Raw genomic sequence first — 25,150 nt, forward strand, 5'->3', positions numbered from 1 at the left:
GTCGAGTTTTTCATCAGGAGTACGTCTGGTATGTTTAAAATTTAATTGGTAGTGTAGATCTTTGTAAGAGAGCATTTTTTTAGTTGATTTCACGGTGGACGTTACTTCCGAGTGTATTCGTTTTTCCACTAATCGCGCGACGATGAATCATTCATGTAAACGCTTAGAGAATGAGTAGCTTTTATACTGGCACACTGCTAATGAAAGCTGCTCATTCTCTGGTTTGTTTCCGCAGCCTACGACTCTCGTACACATAATTTGTCTAACACACACTTCCTGTTTATTAGCGAAAAAGAAGGTTTCATCACGAACATTTTGTTTTCAGATTACCTTTTACACGCTTCATTAATTTATTACTTGAATCTTTGCCGAACGAACGGAAACAGCAAATATGCAAATAATTCTGATAAAGAGATCCTTTCCTTTTTATTTAATTTATAATTTTATTTTTTAATCTCGGTTCGGGAGGTACGATCTGCTAATTTTTGTGATTAGAAACAAGATGAAATCGAATGCGAACGGATCGACGAGACGATGGCCTTGATCAGGTGAATCAAAGTGTCGAGAAACGAAGGGTTCAAATGAATCGGGTGAATCGACAAACGATTAGGATTATAGCGTACGCCGTTCGCAAAAAAAGAAAAGATGGAAAAATTAATAAGAATCGGGTACGAGCGGAATATAATTTTTTTTGGGGCGCGGCTTGGGACGCGATCGTCTCGAGCTGATGTCTTCGCCGACCTATTCTTATTCACCATCTCTGCCGAAAAGCAAAGATCATTGCCTCCATTCGGGAACTTTTCTCACGGACAAAAAGGCTTTTATTAATCTTATATAGGCATGTAACACGCGTTAATAAAAAATAATCGAAGAGAGAAAGAGAAAAGAAAAAAAATTCCTTTATTCATTAAAAAATGAAATGCAGAGCAGCGATTGTGCACACTAAAAATGTTCGATGCTTACTCATTCGTTCAATGTACTCGGCCATTTACATTCAAGTTTTGTCTCCGCGGGGCTTGTGGTTTCTCGGTTAATATACATAAGTATCCTTTGTAACACCGGTGCGGATAGATAACCGGCAATAAAAGAGAAAGCACTATTCGATTATTTGATCGAATATTACAAATAATATGCGATTGTGGCGAGTATTTGGATCGTTTTACACGTTAACGCTATCGACATTTTTACTAGTGGAAAAAATTTTCTTAATTAATATAAAAAGAACGAGATTCCTCCGCGCGTGTGTGCAAATTAAAATAAACACTTAAAAATTGTCACCGGGTGGAGAGCCGAGTCGCTTGTGCAGACAGGACGTTCTTTTGAAAGATTACTTGAATCTCGCGCGAAGGTTTATCTACATATGAATTTTATGCATCAATCCCGACCAGGGATCGGGGCCTGCGGTCGTCGGCATCGTTAAAGAAATTCTTGGGAATGGAAAGCAGCCTAAAACCCGAATGAGTCACAAAGTTACCCACGCAAACCTCTCGGAATATAATTTCCTTCGCGACAATAGATATTAAAAAGTGAATCCTAAGGTTCAAACATATATATCGGAACGTCGTGTGTATAAAGAGATATCGCTCCGTTACTCATCGATTCCGTGAACCAGCTCGCCCCATTCCCTAATTATTAACGAAAAAATACGAGAGGAGCAATAACACCAGTAATGGTACAGTGTCTCGCTGCGCGGGTATCGCTTCGGCATTTGCCGGGCGAGTGCTTTAAAAAGATGAGTACAACCTGCGCAACTAGGTGACGGGCAAGTAAGGGATGATTACGGAATAAGATCGAGGGATACACGGCGTGGTGCTCGTTTACGGTGTGACTTTATCCTTTGCACCCGATCTGATTAACTATCCAGCACGCAAAGGTAGCAGCGCTGCAACATGTATGTACCTAAACGTAGGAGCGCTGTGGTGCGCGATTGGTGACCGTGGCGAACGCAGCTCTGGTGGGAGATCTCGATAAAAGTCAGTGGAGGACTCGCGATTACGATTCAGAGTGGCGGTGGACTCTGGAAAGAGCACCGCGTATCCGCGCGTTCCTCATCGGGTATCCTCTCCTTTGACGTGGACCGCCAGTCCCTGCGATCTGTCCTCGCTCGCTCCGGCCCCAGTATTGATTTCTCTCTTTCACCCTATATCTTGTCTTTGTTTCGTTTTATCCTCCCTCGCTCCTGGATTATCGGATTGACCGAGGGAAACCGAATCGTTTCGGCAAGTTCACGGGGAAGAAAAAAAAACAGGAGAAAAAAAAAAAACCTCGAGGGAGGCCTGAAAATCAAACGAGGTGCACGTAATACGCGTACATGCGAGCCAAGCTAACGTCGGGAAGTCACGTTCGGAGCAACAAAGCGAAATAGCGAGCCTGGAGCGCGAACCACCAGCGAGGAAAACACCACGAGATCGATAGTGTTGTGGCAACCACGTTTAAGACCACCACCCTGCCAAGTGGTACTCTGTCGAGAACTACGGTGGAAACGGTTGATACGAGGATAACGGGAGATCCCTTCCTTCGCGAGCAAAGCCACCGCGGCGAGTAGCAACGAGAGCCCGTGATAATTACATAGGTAGTTCGTTAGTTTAACCGAGCGGGACGGCTCAAATCGGAAGTACCTATTATCGGCCGACATTGGCTCGACGTTGCGAGCACATCGCGGTACGACGGGGTGTTCGACGGAAGCACGTGCTACGTGTGTATTCAGTGCTCTTCGGGAACAGGAGTGTAAAATCTAGCACCCGACGTTTACGCGGGAGGAAGTCATCAGTCCGAGGAAGGGCGAAAATTTAGCTCGACGAAGACCTAAGTTGGATCGAAAGCAGCGTCGTCGGAAATATGACGAGGTGGACAGAGGTAGTCTTGCGACAGCGAAGAGTCGACGTTTACCTGATAACAATAGGCCTCTTAGCTTTATACGCGGATACAGAAGCAGCGCCGAGTAATGTCGTCATCAGCGACACAACTGCCGCGGTAAGAACAACAGAATCAATTAATTTTCTCGCTAATAAAAATTAAGATATATATAACGCGTGGGTGAAAATTAAGTCTACCGTTGGTGTCGAATCTACAACTCGCGGCGAGTTGTAGTTGCGAGCTACCGCGGTTTTCGGAAGAAAGGAATGATCTGCAGTAATCCTCACGATGCGTCACATATGAGTAATGCAAGATTGCACGACACATATGTATATTCGTGTTGAAACAGCGCGAACCAGCATTCCAAGGAAAAACGTTTATCTTCGAGCCGCGACGAGTTTCAATTACATTGATCACTCCAAATTTGTTTTCTGCGAGACGTTCTCTCGGTCTAAAAAGCTAGCACTACGAAAAATCGAGCACTCTGGAAATCTTTCCTTCCTGATTCGCACGCTGGCGCATAAAATATTCGGATCGGTACGCGCACGCATAAATCTTAATACAACGAGCGCTACATTAAGATTTACGCCACATATATTTAGCGATAACAAACTTAATTATCGGCCTAGGTAAACGTACGGTCGAAAAATCACTTTGCCTTATCTGATGTTCTTGAACAGATAAAAACGCGACACCTCACGTTTACTTATTCTCAACTCGGCAGTGAATTGTCTCGAATGCAATATAAAATTCATCGTGAAAAATCGAGGTCATCTTTCTAATGAATTAACGAAAGCACGCATTTACGTATTCACGTTTAACGAGATCTAAGTTTTTATACGTAAAAGAAAAGAAAAAGAAAAAAAATGAGAACTCTTAATAATCTATATTATTGCGCTGCGCGCACGATACTCTTGATCGCGAGACTGTAGAAAAATTTTTCATTTGCAATTTTAAACAGCAATTACCGCGTTGATGAGTATGCATATTTAGGGACAAAAAAATATATGTATATGCATCGCCACGTGTGGCTGTAAAAATTACCACAATTAGAAATATAAAACCTGGCACGGTGAAAACAAAAGCGTCTTCTTATCCGTTACGATATCTCCTATCGCTTCGAATACCGCTACGTATCTAATGAAATTGTTGAATTGACTTTTAATACCTCGATCTTTCTCCAACGCTTGGCAAGATGCCAGAACCGTCAAATCGCGCATCTTTCATTTTTTTTTTTTTTTATGCATTCTCGTTAAATTATACTAGGCATCGTAAATAATGTATGTTCTTTAACACGGAAGTACGATATATAGAGATCGCATATATTGGCCTTTGTCACCGTGATTGCCATCGGATTCGTAGTCGGGACACGGTCCGTCACCAGCCGTCATCGGAATAGTAACAATCCGATCATAGATATTCTCATCGTCGCTCAATCTACCGATCGTTCGCTCTTTTAAGCCTCCGGGCGTTATTCCTTCTGGATTACACCGGCTGTCGAAAGATCGTTTTTGCCTCGATAACAAACCGCATTTGCGGCTGTTAAAGCCTTCGAATCTTCCGCCGTGTGTGAATAAATGAATAGCCTAACAGTCATAAAATATTGCCGCTAGACAAAAATAAATTCTGTTCGTATAACTTCAGCGATGAGATTACAGGACTTTCGAGCCCGATTCGAAGGATCAACAAGTTCAGTACGACGACGGGGGGGTATTTTTGCGAGTCCGAGGAGCATGGTGGCACTTCCAAGCGCGACGTTTCGATTATTTTCAACGATATTAAGCAGAGACGCGGCTGCCGCATAAATCAGAGTGCTGGTTGTCTGTTCTCAAGCACGAACGATATTTTTATTTAACGTATCGTTGATGACTAACAAATGCGTCGAGTACACGTGGACAAGAACAAAAAAAAAAAAAAAGAAAAAGAAAGAAAGAAAGAAGAAAAAAATTAAGGTACGTGATTAGCAGCGCCTTGCATCGGGCACACTCGCGGAGACGGTTCGACACCTCGATAAGACACGCGTCTTCAATAGCCAATGCCGCGGATAATGAAACTCCCGAGTCGCTCCTCTTTACAATTGTATATTATAATTAATTGGAACAGTTACACAATAAACCTGAAATAATCGTTTGTGCAAAATAATACGCGAGCACGCTAATATAATCGTAGCACGTTAAAGTGACTGTCTGATTTCTTGATGAAACCGCTATTTCTATTTCCGCGAACACGTCCGTGTGGTTTACGTAACTCAACACGTGGGACTTGCACGTGCGTTGCTCGTTACGTAATGCGTTCGTAACGGTTACTCGAAAAATTGTTCCCGGCGCAACCTGCTCCCGTGCCTAATTTTTAATTTTAATTCGCCTAAACGAGCCCCGTCACTTAAATGCTCTATTGTTCGAGTGCGACGGCGATCGTACAAAAGAGTCTCGTTCCTCGCTTTCGTGCTATCTTCTTCGTATTATTATTTTATTAAGTAAAGCGCAGTTCTAAAAATTATGCATCAATCTTTATACGCATTAGCATCAGTTGACATTGACGTAACGTTGAAACTCGAACCATCGGCTTATCAATAAGAAAGAAAAATAAGAAAACTTCGCATTTGTGTCGCTTGCACCGCAATGACTCATGTGACATATAGATATCAATCGCGTGTTGCTTGCAAGCTAAACTATTTTACCTCAATGCCTGCTGAATCAACGATTTTTGAGTTTCTTTTTTTTTTTTTTTTTTCTTTTAATCACCGCCTCTCGTTATTTATTGATCTTAAATATAATATTTATATTATTGTTCAAATTATTCGAATAAAACCGCAGATCAGGAAATTGACATGTTAATCGACTTTAATCTTTCCTTCAGGCTGGCTTTTAAATTATTCTGCAATCGTGCAAATCAGTGAAATTAATCGTTTTTATATTAATATGCCGAGATGATCGAGGCAACAGCAAATAAATAAAATTACGAAGTGACGATATCACTGTGACATCGTTCAAAGATAAGTTAACGCGTCGAATGATCAAACACATTTAATATAAAAACAGTATCGAGTTTCAGAAACTCTGAAAACTAATCGACTGTTTGATTAATTTTTTTTTTTTTAATTAAATTCGTTCCTCGTGATTTAACTCGTGGTACTTTTATAAAAGATAAAAGCTATCGCGAGGAAAGTACACATACGGAAAAGCATATTGTACAAAGCAACGGTGGATGGTCGGGGAATATATTTTTCATATTCAAACAACGTTCGCGAGAACAGAGGACATGGAATACCGATGGCGTTTGCGTCGACAAAGACCTCTTCAAGGCCGGTGCAATACTTGGCACTTTTATGCGCTTCTTCCTTTTATTTTATAATCAACAAATTTGAAACCTTACTATCGCGCGGTAGACGGTCGAAGAAAAATTTCTTTTTCTTCAGAATCTCTCTTTCTCTCTCTATATATAAATATAATTCGCATTCGCGTTGCACAAATGCCTTGTGCAATAAATAATACGTTTTATATTCTCACGTGGCAGGACAGAGTCAAAAACCTACCTACGTTAACCTTTCAAGTTACCTCTTTCAAGTCAGACTAACTAGTATCGATCGCGCACAATCGACGAGTAAAAATCTTATCTACCCCGTTTTGTGCTTGTATGACAAAATGAGATGTAACTCGCAAACACTGGGAGCGATTCAAAAATAGAAGAAAATGTACGTACCGCGTATTTAGCAAGTATTATTGCACAGGCCAGAATCGTATATGTATAATTTATGTATTTATGTGCTACAAGTTAACTGCGTTTAAATGATGAGAAAAAAAAAATAAAAGAAGTGAATATAAACGGCAAACCGAGTTGTTATCTTTGATAACGCGACAAGATAATAAACGCACCGGTGTGCGCAAAACTCTTATACCATTTAGATGCATCTCACGTATTCGTCAAATTTCAATCAATTCTAACGCGGCGAATCACACGACTTTTCGATCAAAACGGTCGCATTCGTCGATGCAATTTTCAAATTCCAACGGGTATTTCGAGGAGATATTACGTTCCGCTGAGATAGAGCTGCTCGAGTTTTCATTAGCATAAAACACTTGGCCTTTGCGGTATCCTGCTATCTACTAATCGTAGAATCGTATAATCGACGGTTGACCTAGATATTCCCTTCATCTATTTTCGTTAGCATCCAGTAAATTTTCTGTCTACTTTAGACATAAAAAAAAATAGCCAGAATTACACCGGGATGACTGATTTATTATACTTCGATAAGTAGTATTAGCCTTTTCGACATCTCAGATATTCCGAATTAAAGAAATTAAACTTTCCGCGGCTATCCACTGTAGACAGTGGTCACGATACGTCTGCAAGTAACACGAAATTACTTTCAATGACCAAAAATTCAGGTCACGGAAACGAGTGTTGTGCTTCATATATAACGAGTGAGTGACGTACGATAAGTCCATTCGTCACTCCGAAAAAATTAATAGACACACGGAAGAAGAGAGATGTAAAAAAAAAAAGAAGAGAAAAAATTAAACCTATTCAATTTTCATTATTAAATGCACGAGGAACGTAGATAACAACATCCTAATCCGCGAGATCAATAACGTGCCACTTTTAGCGCGGACTATACTTTCGAAAGAATATTATCGCGGATAATATTCTAACGTCAGACCTCGAATGACGGATTCAAGGTAACCCGGATATAAAACATTTCGTGCCTAACATGAGTTCCGCTATGTAATTACGTCAATATACAAAAATTACAAGTCTCGGAGCAGAGACTTCTCGCCGAGGAAATAAATAACATACGATCAAGAAATTTCTCTGCCGTCCGAAATTCCATTATGTTAATTTGCAGATAATGCTGACACGCCAGATACTATTAAAAAAAAATTCATACGGCATTCGGTGACGTAAATTAAATAGCGGATGTTCGATCGGTCTTTAAGAAAATAGGTATGATTTAACGAGGAAGGAATTAGGGAAATTCCTGATTAAAAAAATCGTTCATAATCGATTAAAACGAAGTAATTATCTTTTAAAGATACCATTTTGCCGTCGCGAAAGCTTTCCTTGTTTCCGCTTGTAAAATAAAAATAAAAAAATAAAATAAAAAAATGAGAAAACCTCATTGTAAAATTAAGTTTGATAGTTTCACGTGTAGGCGGTTCGTTTTCTTTGGAATGATATCCACATGACGTAGAGAGATTTACTCTGGTTGTTCTCAACGTATCATTCTAATGCGACTCATGTGCGCGGTCATAAAATATAATTGTAACCAAGGTTTCAACCAATGTATTGTGCATCTTTCTGCGCGTACATTTCCGGTTACACAAGGAACATCCGGATAATCATCGCGTGTATGTGCCTTCCGTGCTTCAAAGCCTATAATCGTATCTCCCTTATGTTTAGTTACCAAATCGCTGCGGTTTGTTAAAAATCAACGATCGTTTTGGGGGTATTTGCCTGGATATTTTCGCGGCTGTTCATTATCATTTATCTCTACGTCCGTAAGTCTAACGAGCTGGCGACGTTAATCACACATCTCTATTATAAGCTTCACTTACTTGGGATTAGTAGAAGGCAGCTGCTGCCAATGCCCGCCGATCGATGATCAGCATCCACTAGAAAGACCTTGAATTTCAGTGACACCTCCAACGCGAAGCCCGAGGCTGAGTCAAGTCATGATCGGATATACGCGGAAAACCACTCGGCTGATTCAGTCGCACCGTAGTGTAGCATTGATTCCTCACACATGCACAAATATGTTACACGTAGAGAGAAAGAGTGTAGAAGAGAGGGGTTACCACGCGTGACACACGCACGTGTATGCACTCTCCACTTACGTTCATTCATAAAAATCTCAACCTTTGCGGAAGCTGACTTGCCTGGTGCGAATTACGAAATTTGTGACTCGTACCGGCGCTGAATCACCTCATTCATTCGATCGGAAGGAAGTACGACAGCCACAAAATTAAACATTAATATCGCGGTGGAGTAACACTCAGTCTTACAAAAATAATTTCTTATCAGCGAAAGATACGGTTCTGGAAATTCCATTCGAGTTACGCACACGATCGTTGTTCTCTGCCATTGAAAAACTCGATAAAGTCCGATAAACTCGTTGAAGAAGGGAAAACGTTAGGTATAAAAAAAAGAAAAAAAAAAAAAAATCATAGTCCGCGACCTAGCCGATTATTTATACCGTGACGAAATATTTATCACGGATATTAACTTTAAACTATACGTTGGCGTGAGTTTAATATTTGTCCTAAAGAGTATGAATCAGCGATCCAAGGCTGCGCTCAGAAACTTTGCACCGCTGTCGAGGGATGCATCGGATTACTCCAAAAGCATCCAAATGAATGTACCCATTATGCGTTCCTCTCTTTCTTCCACTTTCTGCAACGCGTGATTCACGCCGTAACTTTGCAATTACGCCGCAGTTCACCTCTTTTTGTTTTTCTTTTTTAAACGATCTAATTTACAGAATACCAAAGTGCAGTCGTGCGATTGTTAAATCTTCCAGCGTGCTTGTCACACGAGAAAGAATACCGTAGCTTTACGCTGATTATGAAAGATTGCATTGTCTTTTCTTAGATTCCTCACATGCGATTTCTAAAATTAATAAATATTTATTTTTAACGACACGCGACATGAATAATATGTAAGAGGAAAAAAAAAAGGCTCGACGTATAAATCGCCTGTCTTTCTTCGCGCGGTTACAGCGAATCGATCGTCGGAATATTAATGTGAACATAAATTGTGCGTGCAAGCGTCGTTAAATAACAGTAAACGTCCGTTGACGATTAGGTCAGTCTCCTCGGCTCTCCCGGCTGCTAGCCTAATCTGCTTAAATCTACCAACATGAATACTTTGATAATTCTCGCGTGACTTACTCGCCGGACCTACTTCTTTACGTCGCAATAATAAGTTGCAACGATTGCCGAATGCTATTTTCAAGTCTACTACGCCTCTGATTCATAAACAGCGCTAAAGCTCCGTAATATCTCGTCTTATTTTATTTAAACCTAATTAATACCCGTATTGCTGGCTATACTTTTCTTACGTACGGTTACGCGTATCGAGCTTGTAATTCGCTGGTGAATTAATAAATCTGCGATTAGAGCTACGCGTACGTTCTTGCCGGCGAGCTCGAAGGGCTTTTGTTCGGAAACTAAATCGATACAAAGGCTGCCCCGAAAGAATGCACGCGATAGCAAATTGATCGGCTAATTCTCCGCGCAGCGACGGGGAAGTTATCCCTGATACGTTTCGAAACGATCGTCCGTCAAGATCGCCGTTTTACGTGAATCTAGAACAGGCGAGAGAAGCAGACAGTACTTTCCGTGTCCGATATAAGGGATGACTCATTCTTAAGGAGGTAATCTGTACTTCGAACGTAACGTCATCCGAATTGGCTCTAATGACGATCTTTGCGCGGGTCGTATCGTTCTTGCGACACGCAGCCTCGCGAGAAAAGAGCACGTCCCGCGCTGCGCCGAATCAGTAATATTTTAAATACGGAGTTAGAAATATGTCACGTACAATTGGCGCTCGCACGTTGCAAGCGGGCGAAACGATAAGTTAACGCGTGCACTCGCAAAAAGCCGAAGGCTTGAAATCGAAAGCACGGCGCGACGCTCGGAAGATATCCCCGGTTCTCATCCGCGTAATTGCACAATTTTTAGCCGTGCAAACACGCGGACGATCGCAAGGAGAAGCGACAGACTCGGCGCGAGGGCGTCGGCAAATTTACACGCGGATAAGAAAAGGTATATCCCTATCTTTAGCTATTCACCTTCGTAAAGCAGAGCTCGTAAAACGTCAACGTTACACACGTTATGACACCGAAAGTTAGAGGCCGAAAATTTTCTCTTTGCCGCCAATGGCGTCAATTACTATCTGGGATTTCGCAATGCAATACCTTTATCTCGTGTCAACAAGAAAATATCGATACACGCGGATCGCTGGAATACTTGGAAAAGTTCAACGATGCCTGCGTTGATACTTTCGCGCCGATGAAACGATAATAAAATTGAAAGAGAGAAAGATGCTTTACAAGTTTGTTTTTTTTTTCTAATGTTGCAGAATTATCTGGCGCAATATGGATATTTGCCGCCGATAAATCCGGAAAATGGTGCTTTTTTAAGCGAGAACAAGCTGACGGCAGCGATAGAAGAATTCCAGGCGTTCGCCGGTCTTAATATAACAGGTAAGTATTTTTTTTTTCTTTTTTTCTACGGGCTTGAATTTATTCTTAAATATCGGTATTATATACGTATACCGTATATGTACTATAATTACGTGCTTATAGAAGATACTTGAGTTTTTATCTATTATCAAATCTTGGTAGACGGAACGATATTGATGATTCAAGCGGAAAAGTACAGAAAATTATTAAAAAAATTTACTAAGCTCGCTGATGAATTTTCTGCCCTGAACGCGGCCAAATCACCTGGAGAGACGACAACAGCCATTTCTTGTCTCTCGCTTTTTGTCCCCTAGTCAATTTAGATTGTTAACGATAATGAACAGCGATGATTCAGGATTCGATGAAACGCGACCGAATTCAGCTTAACGTTTCAGCCAGTGAATCACCACTGTAGAAGCCTCAGTTTCCACAAGTAATCGTTTTGGGAAATATTTCTCACGTGAGAAAATTTCGTTATAAGAAATACGCAGTCCTAAAGCCCTACAAAAAAAAACTTTGCATCGCAACGGTCGCAAAAATTGTCGGAAGTGATAATGAAAAGGATCAAGTTTGCCAATCAATATATAGAGATGCTAAACGAGTCCATGACAGGGCGAAACACAAGCAATAGAGTCCAATAAAAACCGAAGGTGAGCGGAAGTGATCTAACTGTGAAATTGTAGGCCATCGGTAGCGGCATTATTCGAGATGAAGCCTGTTTACCGGCAATAATCTACGTAACGTCGTTGAAACATTTATAACTGCTAATAAATATACAACTCTTCAATAAAAAAAAAAAACAATTCTTGTTATTCAAAAAAAAAAAAAATTTAAAGCTACAAAAATTGCAATCTCGGCCGCATATCAGGCGACCTTTGCGCCGGCAGCGATGGATCTGTAAATGTCGAGTCGCGTGACCACGCTGCGAAACCAAGTAGTGGCATATGCACGAGTACTCCCGCGAACTATGCATATTGCGCATACATGCATGCGAGATTAATACGTGCACAGGGTGCGAGAAAACGGGGCGCGTACAAAAGCGTTGATGTTGCCGACTGGCAGCCTAGATTCTATATCCTAACAATTAATGTGAGCGAGAACCCGGGCGCTTCGTTATATCCTCATCACGCGATTCACGCACAGACGAGGAACGATAAGTCGAGGCGATTGCGAGGATATCTATTTTAGAAGAAACCGGAAGCAGCAACGTGTCGCTTTCTCGTGAATAAAGAACGATATGCAATATTTCTCGCGCTTATCCGAACGCGTTTCTTTATTTCAGGCGAACTGAATGACGAGACCATTAAGCTTATGGCCACGCCAAGATGCGGCGTTAAAGACAAAGTGGGACCAGCCGCCGATGGACGATCGAAGAGATACGCTCTTCAAGGTGAGTGAAACTGTACCGAAGTCGATCGTGAGATCAATGGATTTCGTTACTTTATATAACTTAATCGGTAATTGACAAATTTAAGAAAGTCGAGTGCAATCAAGAGTGTAGACGTAATCGCAGGGCGTGACATAACTTTACGTTTGATCGATCGCGATTATCTAATCGATCGGACGGTGTTTATCGAAACTTGCGGGAAGTCTGCGTAAAATGGACAATCGGGATAAAAATAAAAAAATATATAAAAAATATGTAAAAAAAAAAGAGAGAAAAGACAGAGAGAAACTGTCGACATTAGTAATAATTATTACGAAACAACGAAAGTTCGTATAGAGTCACGTAAATTATTTAATGCAAATCGCAAGGTCTCTTTAAATTCAATGAATCACTTGTACCGACTTTCCGCTGTCTCGCTACCACTATGCGATACTAGTTGATATAGAGTCAGTCACCCTAAACGGGTCACGTGGATCTATATCACGATAGCATATCTGTCGGATGTGCCAAATGCATTCTAAATGAGCTACATGAATTCGTTCGAATCAACTGTTGCATTCCGCATCCAATTTGCAATTTAAGCAACGGCGGGGTTAACGGAATCGACTACATACTTTTCTGATAGAAAGGTCGGAAGTCCTCGACTTTAAAAAAAAAAAAAAAAAAAAAAGAAACTTTTTGCCATTGAAATACATAACGTGCGACAAGTATACCTTCCTCGGGTATTCGCGATCGACGAGAAAAACGTTCACATTTATATACGAGGGAGTGTCTCGTTAAAAAACGCTCGATACCGGACTCGTTGGCGTCTCGATCTTCCTGGTGGTCACGTCGTATTGAAAATAAAAAAAAAAATAAAAAAAGAAAGAAACCCCAAGAAGAGTCCCGGCAGTAACATTCTTACGGTTGAATTTCGACGGAATAATAAAGCGACGGGTTTCGCGCGGAGCTCGCCGCGTGACTTTGAACCCGAGCACGTGCGCTTCGTGTTTCAGTGAACTCCCCCGGCGCTAAGTTCGGCCATGCGTGTATCCTACGGAATGTCAGCCGCACAAAATTCAAAACGCCCGACAATAATGTCCAATAACTGGCGCGTTATACCCGCTTCACCGTTGACTCGATCGGACTCGTCGCGCAGTAACGAGCCGTTGCGTAAGAGCGCGAGATGCGCGAAACTGTTGCATAAATCGAAGCTGTGCGGCGCCGTAATGAGCACGTAACACGCGAGCCACAATCTTCATTCTTACGAGTAATAAACAATTTACGCGCGGCGATACGATGACGCAACACGGCCTTACGATTCCCGGCACCGGAACAATATATCGGAATATGACCCGCAGCGGATTCCTGATAGCATATGCGGCGTGGATTTCCGTCATTCTCGCGAACGAACGTACGCGCATACGTTAACAGCCGCGGGAAAAAAAAACGAATGGTTTACGTGCGACGCGTGGATGCGTGAATGCGTGAGTACGTTCGAGCACGCGTGCGAACGAGACTGCATCGCAGCAATTTTTAAACAAAGCAAATTCTGTTCTCCTCGCGCTGCCTCTCCGCGCAGTTTACGCACGTAAGACGTATTAAAAAAATAAATTAACAAAAAAAAAGAATAAAAAAACAAACGTTCTATTGTAGGATCCAGATGGCGTACGAAGAGTCTGACGTACAAAATTAGCAAATACCCAACTGGTCTGAATAAACAGGAAGTGGATAAAGAAATCGCGAACGCGTTCGGCGTTTGGTCGAGCGAGACTGATCTGACGTTCACCCGCAAAACAGCGCATGAAAATGTAAGCCTCGTACAATTGAGCCATATGTATTCTCGATCGGCGCGGGTGATGGTACTTTCTGACCAAAGCTACCGAATTCGTTTGCAGGTTCACATCGAAATTCGATTCGAGGTGGGCGAGCACGGTGACGGTGATCCCTTCGATGGACCCGGCGGCACCCTGGCGCACGCGTATTTCCCGGTGTACGGCGGCGATGCCCACTTCGACGACTCCGAACGGTGGACCATCAAAACCTACCGCGGTACCAATCTCTTCCAGGTCGCGGCCCACGAATTCGGACACTCGCTCGGCCTAAGTCACAGCGACGTAAAGAGCGCCTTGATGGCGCCCTTCTATCGCGGCTACGACCCGCATTTTATTCTGGATCAAGACGACGTCAGCGCGATTCAGGTACGCCTCCGTTAGAAGCTAAGATCTTCTTCTTATCGCGAGATGCCACCCGCGGGCATGGAAGTAGCGCGACTCGAATAGCGAATACGAAATCATTTCAGGCTCTTTACGGAACGAAGACCAATTCGCGGGGATCGCGACCTTTGCCTCCCGCTGAAGAAGATCCTGCATTGTGTAAAGATCCGAAGGTCGACGCGATGTTTAACACGAAAGACGGCGAGATAATTGCGTTCAAGGGTACGTATCGAGTCTTTTAATATTTTATTAGCGTTTATGGATGCTACCAAAGATGCGAGAAGAGATACGTGAGTGGCTCGGTGCATACCACTGTGGAAATAATTTCCAGGAAAACATTATTGGAAATTAACGGACAATGGCGTGGCTAGCGGCTATCCTAGACGTATTACTAGCACGTGGAAGGAGCTACCATCAAATATAGACGCTGCATTTACATACAGGAATGGCAAGACTTATTTCTTCAAGGTAATCGCGTTCGCCTGATCGAAGGCGAGGTCCAAAATTAATTTTGTTTTTTTTTTTTCTTTTTTTTCCTCTCTTTTTCGCCATATTTAATAAAACGGTGTAATTCGATATGCAGATTACGCTGTAATTGACACTGCAATTATTTTGCTTCAGGGCACGCAATACTGGAGGTACATCAATACCACCCTAGACGGTGATTATCCGAAGGAAATTAGCGACGGCTTTACCGGTATTCCTGATAACATCGACGCGGCTACCGTGTGGACAGGAAATGGAAAAATCTACTTCTACAAGGGCACGAAGTTCTGGCGCTTCGACCCGGCGTCGAAGCCACCGGTGAGGACTAACTATCCCAAGCTCATACAAAATTGGGAAGGCATACCGAATCACATCAACGCGGCTGTGACGTATAAAGGCTACACATACTTCTTCCAAGATAACGCTTACTATCGATTCAACGATCGGATGTTCAAGGCAAGCATACTGGATTTTTGAGTAACATTTTTTTCCCGTGCGCCTTTTCTCGTTACACCCCGTTTCTTTACAATTATCTTTTAAATTTAGGTGGACGACGCTAATCCCGCTTTCCCAAGATCGACGGCGTACTGGTGGTTCGGATGCAAGTCGGCTAGCAGAGGGACACTAGGTAATGATCACTGGCCATTTGCATTTGCCAGTAATCTGGACGTGGCTGATACTGATACATACGACGATTTCGGTAATCTAGACAACGTTGGTGACATCATTCTAGACGCAGGTACAAAATCTTTATCGAATCCTGCCTAGCCTCGGGAAAAAAAAAAAGCTCAAAGGTAACCACTGTCCGCGACAGTTCAGCCTACGCTTATCACAAAATCGAAGCGGATACGACGAATCTCTCGAGTGAAACAGACGTATATCTCGGATTCTAAATAAATTAAATTCCAAATTAATGCCTTCGGTTACCGGGTGCATTTTGTCACTGACGCGTGGGCAATTTTATCGAGTGCAATTATCGTTACTGCACCCGTTAATTGCCATACTTATTAGTGTAACGTCGCATATAATACGGGAACGTTCCGAGAACAATCTGGCGATGAATAAAGTTCCGCGAATCCGCATGAATTGCGCTTCCTTTAAATTAATGCCCCGCGGAATCGCGACAGTGGATACCTAGTAGTCTGCTTGATTCGTTCTAATTCGCTGAAAATAATCAATGTGGAAACAAATAATCCCCTTGGAGGCAGGCAGGAAGCGCGGTATTAAAAAAACTTTGGTGTCTCGTATACCTGGCTACTACGATACTAGGGCTACATGCGAAAAGACATGTGCATGCAGTACTTGAAGGGACCAAAAGCCAAATTTTTTTTCAAAAACCTAACGTAAAATTCAGATCTAGCGTGCGTGTTAAAGTAAACTGCTTTGTGCTCGTATCAAAATATCGTTACGTTATAAAATTGTCCCGAGATTATTACGAGCATGACGATTCAAAAGTGTCTCTTTTGTCTCCTATGCGTTTTATCGAGTCACAGATCAGTAAAATCGGATGTGACGCAACATATATGTTTGCTGTACAACGAAACATATTTTTTTTTAAACGTAACATAATTCTAGTTCTATATATTGAATGTTACATGGAAGTTACGAAATTGGGTGACCGAAATAAGCGGGAAAAAAAAGAATAAAATAAAATAAAGTAATGCTTGCACAAGTCTACGCGCGTGATACATCAATGACAATCTTTCTACGCCTATTCTATTATTCACACATCACTAACCAAGCGTACTCGAGTTGCAAAAAGTTGGAAAGTAATCAATTAATTACTATAATTAATATTTTGCATCGTACAAGATTGAATTAACATACAGTGCGTACAGAACATTAATTTATTAACATCGACATTCGTCGTTAACGTTGTTCATAATATTAATCATACAATCGCTAATCGTTTTGTCGCGAGATTATATCACGTCATGGATCCGCGAATAGATTTTTACGTTTTGAATTCATTAAAATTGTTTCTCGCGATTTATAATTTTTTTTTTTTCAATTTTTTATTGATTCACGAATAAGTTAGTAGACAGTTTCACTATAGTGCACTGAAAAACACATATAGCGTTCGCTGGGACGACGGCGGCTAGCGTACGTGATCTTGGCGTGACGTGGTGTGCGTCGAATCTCACACAAAGCGCGCGCGTAGATATGTCGCGTAACATAGGCCACCGAGGACTGAGAGGGAACGCGGCTTACTACACCTCCCCACTCTCGGCGGCCGAGAGAAAGAGAGAGAGAGAGGGAAGTCACATACGCCAGCCGCCGTCGCCGCCGATAAACGCCATACCTGCTTTTCAGCGTACCGCTGATAATTATATGTCGCACGCTAAAAAGCCCAGAGTATTGATTAGCCAGGCGACGGATGAGAACAAAGAGTTTAATTTCTTAAAACACCGATGTCGAAAAAAAAAAAAAAAAATTAATAACGATGGCGCGAAAGGTCGCCGTATATCACCGTCGCCGCATCCAGTTTAACAGGACACGAGTAAATATATATCCTACAAATAAGAGTTTGCTTTTTACACTCTCTCTTTTTTATTTTTTTTTTCTTTTTTTTTCTTCCCGTATCGCTTACACGGCTTTCGACTCCCATTCGTCGGCACGTGGTTATGGCTTCGCGTACATTTTATGCCTTCTTTTGATCCTACACGCGTCACCCTCTACTCTTGCCTCTTCCAGAGTGCGAGATCTTTATTACTACTATTACTATGCACATAAAGTAATACCTGCACGTGTGCAACGCATGAATCTCATCCCGCATATCTCGTACCATCAATCATAACTTTAATGACACACGTAGATAATAGCGAATAATACCAAAAATTACACGTTTCATCAATCGATCACGCACCTTGTTTTAAAATCGTCATGCACGAATGAAGGCACACGCGTGCACTTGCACACAATCGGTGTGAAACGGGAAGGTGCATGAATCGCTGCCGGTTGGCAGTTGCGTTGTTTGGAACTTAATCTAGCATAAAAAAAAAAAAAAAAAATTGGAACAACTCGTATCTTTAACCTGCTCTATCTCTAACAACACGTCGACTCTTACGAGAGATCCTCTTTCCTATCGTCTTCGACTTTTGGATCACCCTGGTTTTACCCACCACTTCGTACGAAAAAGTAATTTAATCCGAAGAGATAGTCTCTTACGCGGCACGCCTCGCGTTGCACAAGCAATTAATCTTGTATGCGTGTCCCCGATTAATAATTTGACTACGTAATGTGTGGTTTGCAATTGTGATACGCACCAGGCCTTAATTCGCACAACTCTTTCCCTCTTACCCTTCGAGTCACTGATGGGATTTTGTGAGGAAGTGCACTATTAACTCTTGGAAACCTTAATTAAACAAAAATTTCCACCTTTCTCTGTATTCTCTCTCGCCGCTCTGCTTTATGAAATAAGCGTCTCTTATCTGAATTACTCGTAACGTTCAATAGATAATTAAATTAAATTAAATTAAAATAGTTCATCAGCGGATTAATTTTTTTTTTTAATTATGATAAAAGCTACAGGAGACTTGTTTGATTCGTAAGATCTTGATATTCCTGCCTCTCTATTTTTTATTTATCATGTTTTCGACTCCAAGTCGATAGTAGAAATTTAAAAATTTTGCAAAATTAATTGACAGTGAAATATGTGTATAAAGTTCAAAAGAAATTAATGTATAATTTTCTCGTCTTACTGCTGATGCATAAATTTTTTTTTTTAATATGAATTCGTAATCGCTGTCGAACGAGAACGGTCACGAGGTAGAAGACAGAGAGTGAAGATTTAATTTAATCAAGATTCGCAAACTACTTTTTACTATTTACATCATCGCTAGCATGGGGATCCTTAACTTTAACCTAATTACTTAATACTACAATTAAACATGATATTGGCATTCTCGTGTATTTGGTGCTCGCCAAATGTCAAGATGGCTTATCCTTGCAATCATCCGAAATTGATTTCAAATCAAACGTGTAATTTTCGCTCGAAATGAGATTACATCCAATAAATTAATTAACTTGCCATTCAACAATAATTAGTGCGCTCAGACGTGTTGCGTCTCGGTAGAAATAAAATAAGGATTACGCATTTGCGAGCAGCACCAAGTACCGAGGTGTGCAGTACAGTGACGATATCTGGTTTAAAAAATATATAAAAAATATACAAAAAAGGTGAGACTCACCTCGACTTGTGCGAGTGCGAGTCGATGGTCCACCACCCGCATTAACCGGGAGCAATCACCTTTTCCAGACGACAACAATGTACATCCCGAATTCGGGAAAAAGTGAGCGGCGCGGATCCCACGACGCGGTACACGTGCCAAATGTCTCGGTTATTTTACGCGCGGAAAAAAAAAAAAAAAAAAAAACAAAACCAAATAAAGTTCCAAACAGCGGCGACCGTCAACCGACGACGTGAGCGAGAACGAGAGCAATGGCCGGACATGTCCAACGCCGAATAGTTTCCTGTTCGACCTGCACCGTTTCCCGCTTTCGTACGTGCGCATGTGCCCGCAGCGTGCCAATCGTTACGTACAGTTGCGCTACGTCACTTTGCCCGCCACTACGACTCGAATTTAAATTCGACAGGAGGAACCGACGAGCTAGTCACCTCGTCGAATCAGGATCAAGGAAATTCCGCGAGCTCGTCACAATTATCGGGAAGAACGTCGCAAATTCTACTCAGCATCGCGACGGGGATCATCGCGAGGTTCGTCGTGGCTACGTAAGGTACAACCGAGACGACTTCAAGGGTCAGACCGATCTCGAGTAGGTATGCGTGTGCGAAATGCGTCCGATGCTTGAACAACTTTCGTCCCGAGTTCTTTTTTTCTTTTTTTAATTTCCCTTTTCAAGAACAATCCTGTCGATCGAATCCGCTGTCGACATAGCGGGTTCGACAACCTGCGCTCTCGACAATTAAATTAGCTATGTAATTGCCGAAGAACAGTTTTTCCGCGATGAAATTAACATTGTCACGTAAACCCGCGTGCTTGCGCGAGACCGAGGCGCATATTTGATCTTGCACAGATTTCTTTGTAAATGCAAAAAAAAAATAATAAAAAATTTAAAAAAAAGGGAAATACACGTACACATACGCACACGCATAATACTGTTATATCATTAAATGATGTTTCACGCGCAGTTAATGTAACGTAGAATATTTTACACTGCCTATTTATTCGCGTGTCCATCATTTGCGAAAAGACTTTGAGCGTCAAAGGGAAGATATCGATTCCTCAAGATTCGACATTTAATTAAATCGCGAAGTGCATGAAGGAGATAACAGGACATTGTGACATGACAAGTAATAACTAATGAAGCAATATCAGATCCTTTACCGACAATACTGTAAAAACTACGTCTCCGTTGATGAATAAAAGTATTATATAAATGTTATATAGATCCTCCTATTTATGTAACGTAAATACTAAAATATTCCATCTGTATAACACTAAGCAATTACAAGTCTATTATTTTTATTCAATGTCTAATCTCATTTGCATCCGCAAACCACTTACATGTATATAAATACTTAGTACTAGTGTCATCGTTGTTGCATTGCGATTGTGCTAAAGTGACTGTTATCCAATGTGCAAGTGCCTTAGAAAATATTTTTGTAATTTATACAACTTTCTAAAAAAGAGAACTGTAAGTGTCGAGGAGTCTATTCGAGTGCAACTTCTTCTGTACGTCATTTTAAAACCACATGTCTAATTTCGCTTCCACAATACGACCGTTAAGTGCGCTCGACGAGAGAAGCCTTGTTTTATATAATAATATAAGCATTTTCTTCGCGATTTCTCCTAATGGTAGCTTGTTTATCTTGTAGTTTTGTATACGCAATTGTCTAGAGTATTATAAATAATTATATGCAAATTGTCAGACTGATTTCTGACATTAATGGTGCTGTATGTGTGAGAATTTGTACATCTATACAGTTCTTGTGAACAAAGTGCCTTTTCTAGATTAAAAGATCTAAATAAAAGTGCACCTTACGATACGCGTTTAGTAAAAGTACGTAATCATCTTTTCCGTAAAACGGAAAGATACGCGCAAGGGAAGATCGTATACATATGTCAAAATTGTCTTCGTTTTATTCAGTATTGAAAAATGTTAAAACAGCTCTGATAACTGTATCTTATATTTTCTTACATATATTCAAAAAGATATCTTAATGTCTAATACTATGAATATTTGACCAGTACTTAATTGTTAAAAAAAATATATACTTTAGCCTTTAAGTATTATCAGAGTACAACAAGAAAGGCTTTGCATTTCTCATCACTATTTGTTAAACCGAAAAAATTTCTGTACAACGCGGAAAGTAGATTTTTTTTTTATTATTATATAACTTCGTTTTAAATTGATTAAACAATTGTTTGAAGCAGCTTAAATATTATTATTTAATGTACATAAAATTAATTGAGCAACGCCTTTCTTTGTGTTACTACTGACATTAGGATATTAATAATTCATGAAACTTGCCACGCTAATGTTTCGTGCCTTGAACAAAATCTCTATTGTATCATATTTTTCATCGTCATACAGATAATATTAATAAATAAACATATGTTTATTTTAATCATTTTTTAATGCATATTATTAGATATATGCTCATTTCATTTGCATGTTACACCCACAATATTTTTGCCGTGCCATCTGGCAAGATTTCACGCGATTTGTTTACCATTTATATAAAATTATGACAACTTTACTGTTCCTTTTTAATGTTTACGAGATCTTTCTTTAATACTGGTTTATATGTTAAAAGTTTACTATAACTTGTCAAAAGTTGTTTCCAAAAATATGAAATATCTAACATACCTAAATTATTCCATATAAAGTCTCTTCCACGATGAGCAATCCTTTTTGACAGATCATCGTTATTCCTCGCAAATCCAATCAGATCTCTGAAAAAATACAAATAATATAGATTAATTGATAGTTTGATAAAGACAAACAGCAACGATAATACAGTAAGATTAAAAGACAAATAATTTTACTCGAGCTCTTTTAGATCTGCATTTTTAGGAACAGGTATGTAATGAATCCATGGTTTCATGGCATAATAATAAAATTCCATCCACTCGTCACCAACGTGGAAAACCAATGATCGGCATAAAAATAAATGCTTATGTCGAAATGAAGCTGCGACACCTCGGTAATTGAATAGATATTTATATGTACAATGAGATTCTAAAGATACTTCTGATGCTGGTGCTGCATGCAAAGTATCCTAAAATAAAGTTTAAATTTTTTTTATATACGTTCGTAAAATATTATCTGCTAATTTCATAATCAAAGTACAACAATATACCTCATTAGACTTCCAGGCTTGATTTTTTGTATACTGAGCATCTACCAAGTGGGGTTTATTACGACTTAATAAAATCAAGCTATCGCGTTCCGAACTTGTTCTAGATCCACGAAAAAATCCTTTACTTTCCTTCTGTTCCCATAGAACTTTTAGACTAGCCTTATTCAAAGACTTACGATGCTGATCCCACCTACCAAGACCACGAGGATATAACGATATAGCTGGACCACCTTCCCAAAATGCCCATGCTGGATACATAATATCATAATATTGTGGTGTCTATAAATACATTTTGCAAAGCTGCATAGCTTATCAAATTTGTCAAGCAATATATAATTACACCCAAAAATATTACATTGTATATCCTATTCTAACAAAATTTGTAGAATAGGCAACAGACCTATTTCTCACCTTGCTAAATGAAAAAACTGGCATGGCATTACCAAAGTATTCACTGGATTGAGGATAGTCTCTGGTATTTATAATTAAATCCATGTCAGACAAATTACCAATTATTTTTAATAAGAAATGTTCAATTCCAGCACATCTGGTTGGAAACATACAGTCTTTCTCTCTGTATAGTTTACCTTTAATTACTTGGTAAAATGTACCCCTGTGATATCAATCGAATTCAGAAGATTAATCAGAGATCAAAGGTCAAGTATACTAATATTAAATCATCAAATACTTGTGCAATGCCAAAGATACCTAGTTCTAGTTGCTTCCATCAATTCCTCACTTATGCCTTTTTCTTTAAAAGGTTTTAAATCTCTCGCGATGACATCTTTAAAGCACTCGTTCTTTTGCCTTGTATTATTGCATTCCTTGTAAGCTTGCTCTGCATTCTCAATTGCCACTAGATATTTCTTATACCTTTCGTTTGTTTCTAAGGATAGAAAATATTATGTAACGTCGTTCGGAAATCTTATCGCGTTGATCAGCACACACCGATCAATTATATATCATCACGGGATTTAATAATTTACATAACCATGACAGGTAATTTTAATTAGAGATCGCAAACCTTTTCTATATAACGACGATCGTTGGTGGTCAACATCTACATTTTTACTTCCTTCACATAACTTTGCGTCGTCGTTGCTCGCCGAGCAAAATTGTTCCTCGCATAGGCCATCGGTGAAAATGGTTAAAAGTACGATATAAATTATCGGCCACATGTCTCATTAACGAAATTCAATCGGCCAAATTGCGCGTGCAATTAATAAACATTCGCGCAAGGTGGTTTTGCATGCCGACGACATCCGTGCGCGAAGCGAGCAACTACGAAGCGCGCTGATTAGATAATACAGAGATGTAAGTTGTTGATGGAGCAAAAAGTTTCTACAGGTGTCAGCACACGTGGCTTCTTTTATGGAGTAAATCCCGTAACAGATACACGCGCCGTTATCGCGTCAAATATGAAGGAAATACATAAAATATATCCATTGCACACGGAATATCGTTGCACAAAGTTGTTAACTCGATTATGAATATTATATTAATGAATGTTACTTATTAATTATATTTACGAATTATATTATATAAATAATAACTTCCGAAGTTTCGATATCAAATTTATATATACATATATGATATCTATAATATACGTATGCAATTTTTTGTGTATTATGACCGCGACATATCAGTATTATATCAGCCAGACATTTTTATCTGACTTCTTTTTCTCTCTCTCTCTATCGCACTTTGATAATTAAGCCGAACTTCAAGTAATGAAGTTTTTGTACGAAGTTAACAATTTTATTATATGTAGTCAAGATATATGTATACGCGGTACGGCCCAACTCTCGTCGAGTTTCTCACTTCTTAAAGCAACGCCAGGGGATTGTTTATAGTTGGATTTCCAACGTGTGCATTTCTAACCGGGAGACAATCGAACGGCGCTGAGAACGGAAACTTCTTAAGAATGACAGGATCCTTCCTTCACACTTTCCTGATTCCGCAGCCGCGCTACCGCTCGCGGCACGATTGTCCCTCCCGTTACAAACAAAAGGCGTAAAGTGATGGAAACGAAAAAGATTTTCAAATAAAAATTAAATGTCAAATTGTTGTTAAACTTGACTCTTGACCTATCCTTTCCTGCCACTTGATATTCGACAGCTTCGCTCTTTAATTGCAAAAAAAAAAAAAAAAAAAGAAAAAACACCGTCAACGCGTCAAGTGCAAAAGTAAACAAGGCGTAAAGTTTCACGCGTTTTACGCATTTCATGCACCGCCTCTCAGTCAGATGCGTTCAATTTCCAGGGTTTAAACTACAAGGGCAGATCGCGACGAAGCCCCTTGGTCACCTCCCTTCTCTCTGTCCCGCGTTACGCACCGTCGTACATTGACCATTCGAAGGAATTAAAAAAAAAGTAATAATAAATCAATTATAAGTAATACGATTAATCTCGCTTCTCTGGTCAAAAGAGGCAGATTAAAAAGTACGAAGAGTTCCAGGAAGAATAAATTAATATCCGTAGAAAATTTAATTTACGGCGCAAATTACTCGAATGCGTTACCGTACCGTGATCGTCGTCGCAGCCGCGGCGACAATGTACAGGTAACGATTACGGTAAGCTAAGAGCGGCTTTTGCCGGGGCAGAAGTGGCGGGAAACAATGGCCCCGAAAGGATCGTCCTACTTGCGCGATCCTAAGATATTCACGCGGTCCGCGTATGCCGCGTACAATTATCGCTTTGTCCCGACGACGCCGCGCG

At 40.4% G+C, this 25,150-nt stretch overlaps 2 protein-coding genes across 6 annotated transcripts in view; one reads left to right on the forward strand and one right to left on the reverse strand.

Annotated features, from left to right (window-relative positions):
* Positions 1-23,969, reverse strand: part of LOC139109606 (O-glucosyltransferase rumi homolog) — a 37,259-nt gene extending 13,290 nt beyond the window's left edge. The window contains exons 1-6 of one of the 2 annotated variants that reach the window (XM_070668818.1): positions 23,458-23,969; positions 23,142-23,319; positions 22,845-23,046; positions 22,434-22,712; positions 22,120-22,352; positions 21,941-22,026 (exon numbers count right to left, since the gene is read on the reverse strand). In XM_070668818.1, coding sequence (XP_070524919.1) covers positions 21,941-22,026; positions 22,120-22,352; positions 22,434-22,712; positions 22,845-23,046; positions 23,142-23,319; positions 23,458-23,611 — 1,132 coding nt within the window. In that variant the 5' untranslated portion in view covers positions 23,612-23,969. Of the gene's footprint in view, positions 1-21,550; positions 22,027-22,119; positions 22,353-22,433; positions 22,713-22,844; positions 23,047-23,141; positions 23,320-23,457 lie in introns of those variants that run through there. The other variant, XM_070668819.1, reaches the window with a different exon arrangement.
* Positions 907-20,595, forward strand: LOC139109600 (matrix metalloproteinase-14-like). Of its 4 annotated transcripts, none has more exons than XM_070668799.1 (10): positions 907-2,973; positions 10,936-11,059; positions 12,321-12,428; positions 14,061-14,215; positions 14,303-14,605; positions 14,707-14,842; positions 14,952-15,088; positions 15,242-15,562; positions 15,653-15,845; positions 19,365-19,492. In XM_070668799.1, the coding sequence occupies exons 1-10, from the start codon at positions 2,839-2,841 to the stop codon at positions 19,400-19,402; spliced, it is 1,650 nt and encodes a 549-aa protein (XP_070524900.1). In that variant the 5' UTR covers positions 907-2,838; the 3' UTR covers positions 19,403-19,492. The 4 variants fall into 4 exon arrangements, with proteins under 4 accessions (XP_070524900.1, XP_070524902.1, XP_070524899.1 ...); XM_070668801.1 differs by having other exon boundaries at positions 908-2,973; positions 15,653-15,734; XM_070668798.1 differs by lacking the exon at positions 19,365-19,492 and adding an exon at positions 19,703-20,595 and having other exon boundaries at positions 2,029-2,973.
* Positions 23,970-25,150: the final 1,181 nt, after the last annotated feature.

The sequence above is a fragment of the Cardiocondyla obscurior genome, linkage group LG18, assembly GCF_019399895.1.
Source record: "Cardiocondyla obscurior isolate alpha-2009 linkage group LG18, Cobs3.1, whole genome shotgun sequence".
Classification (NCBI taxonomy): Eukaryota; Metazoa; Arthropoda; class Insecta; order Hymenoptera; family Formicidae; genus Cardiocondyla; species Cardiocondyla obscurior.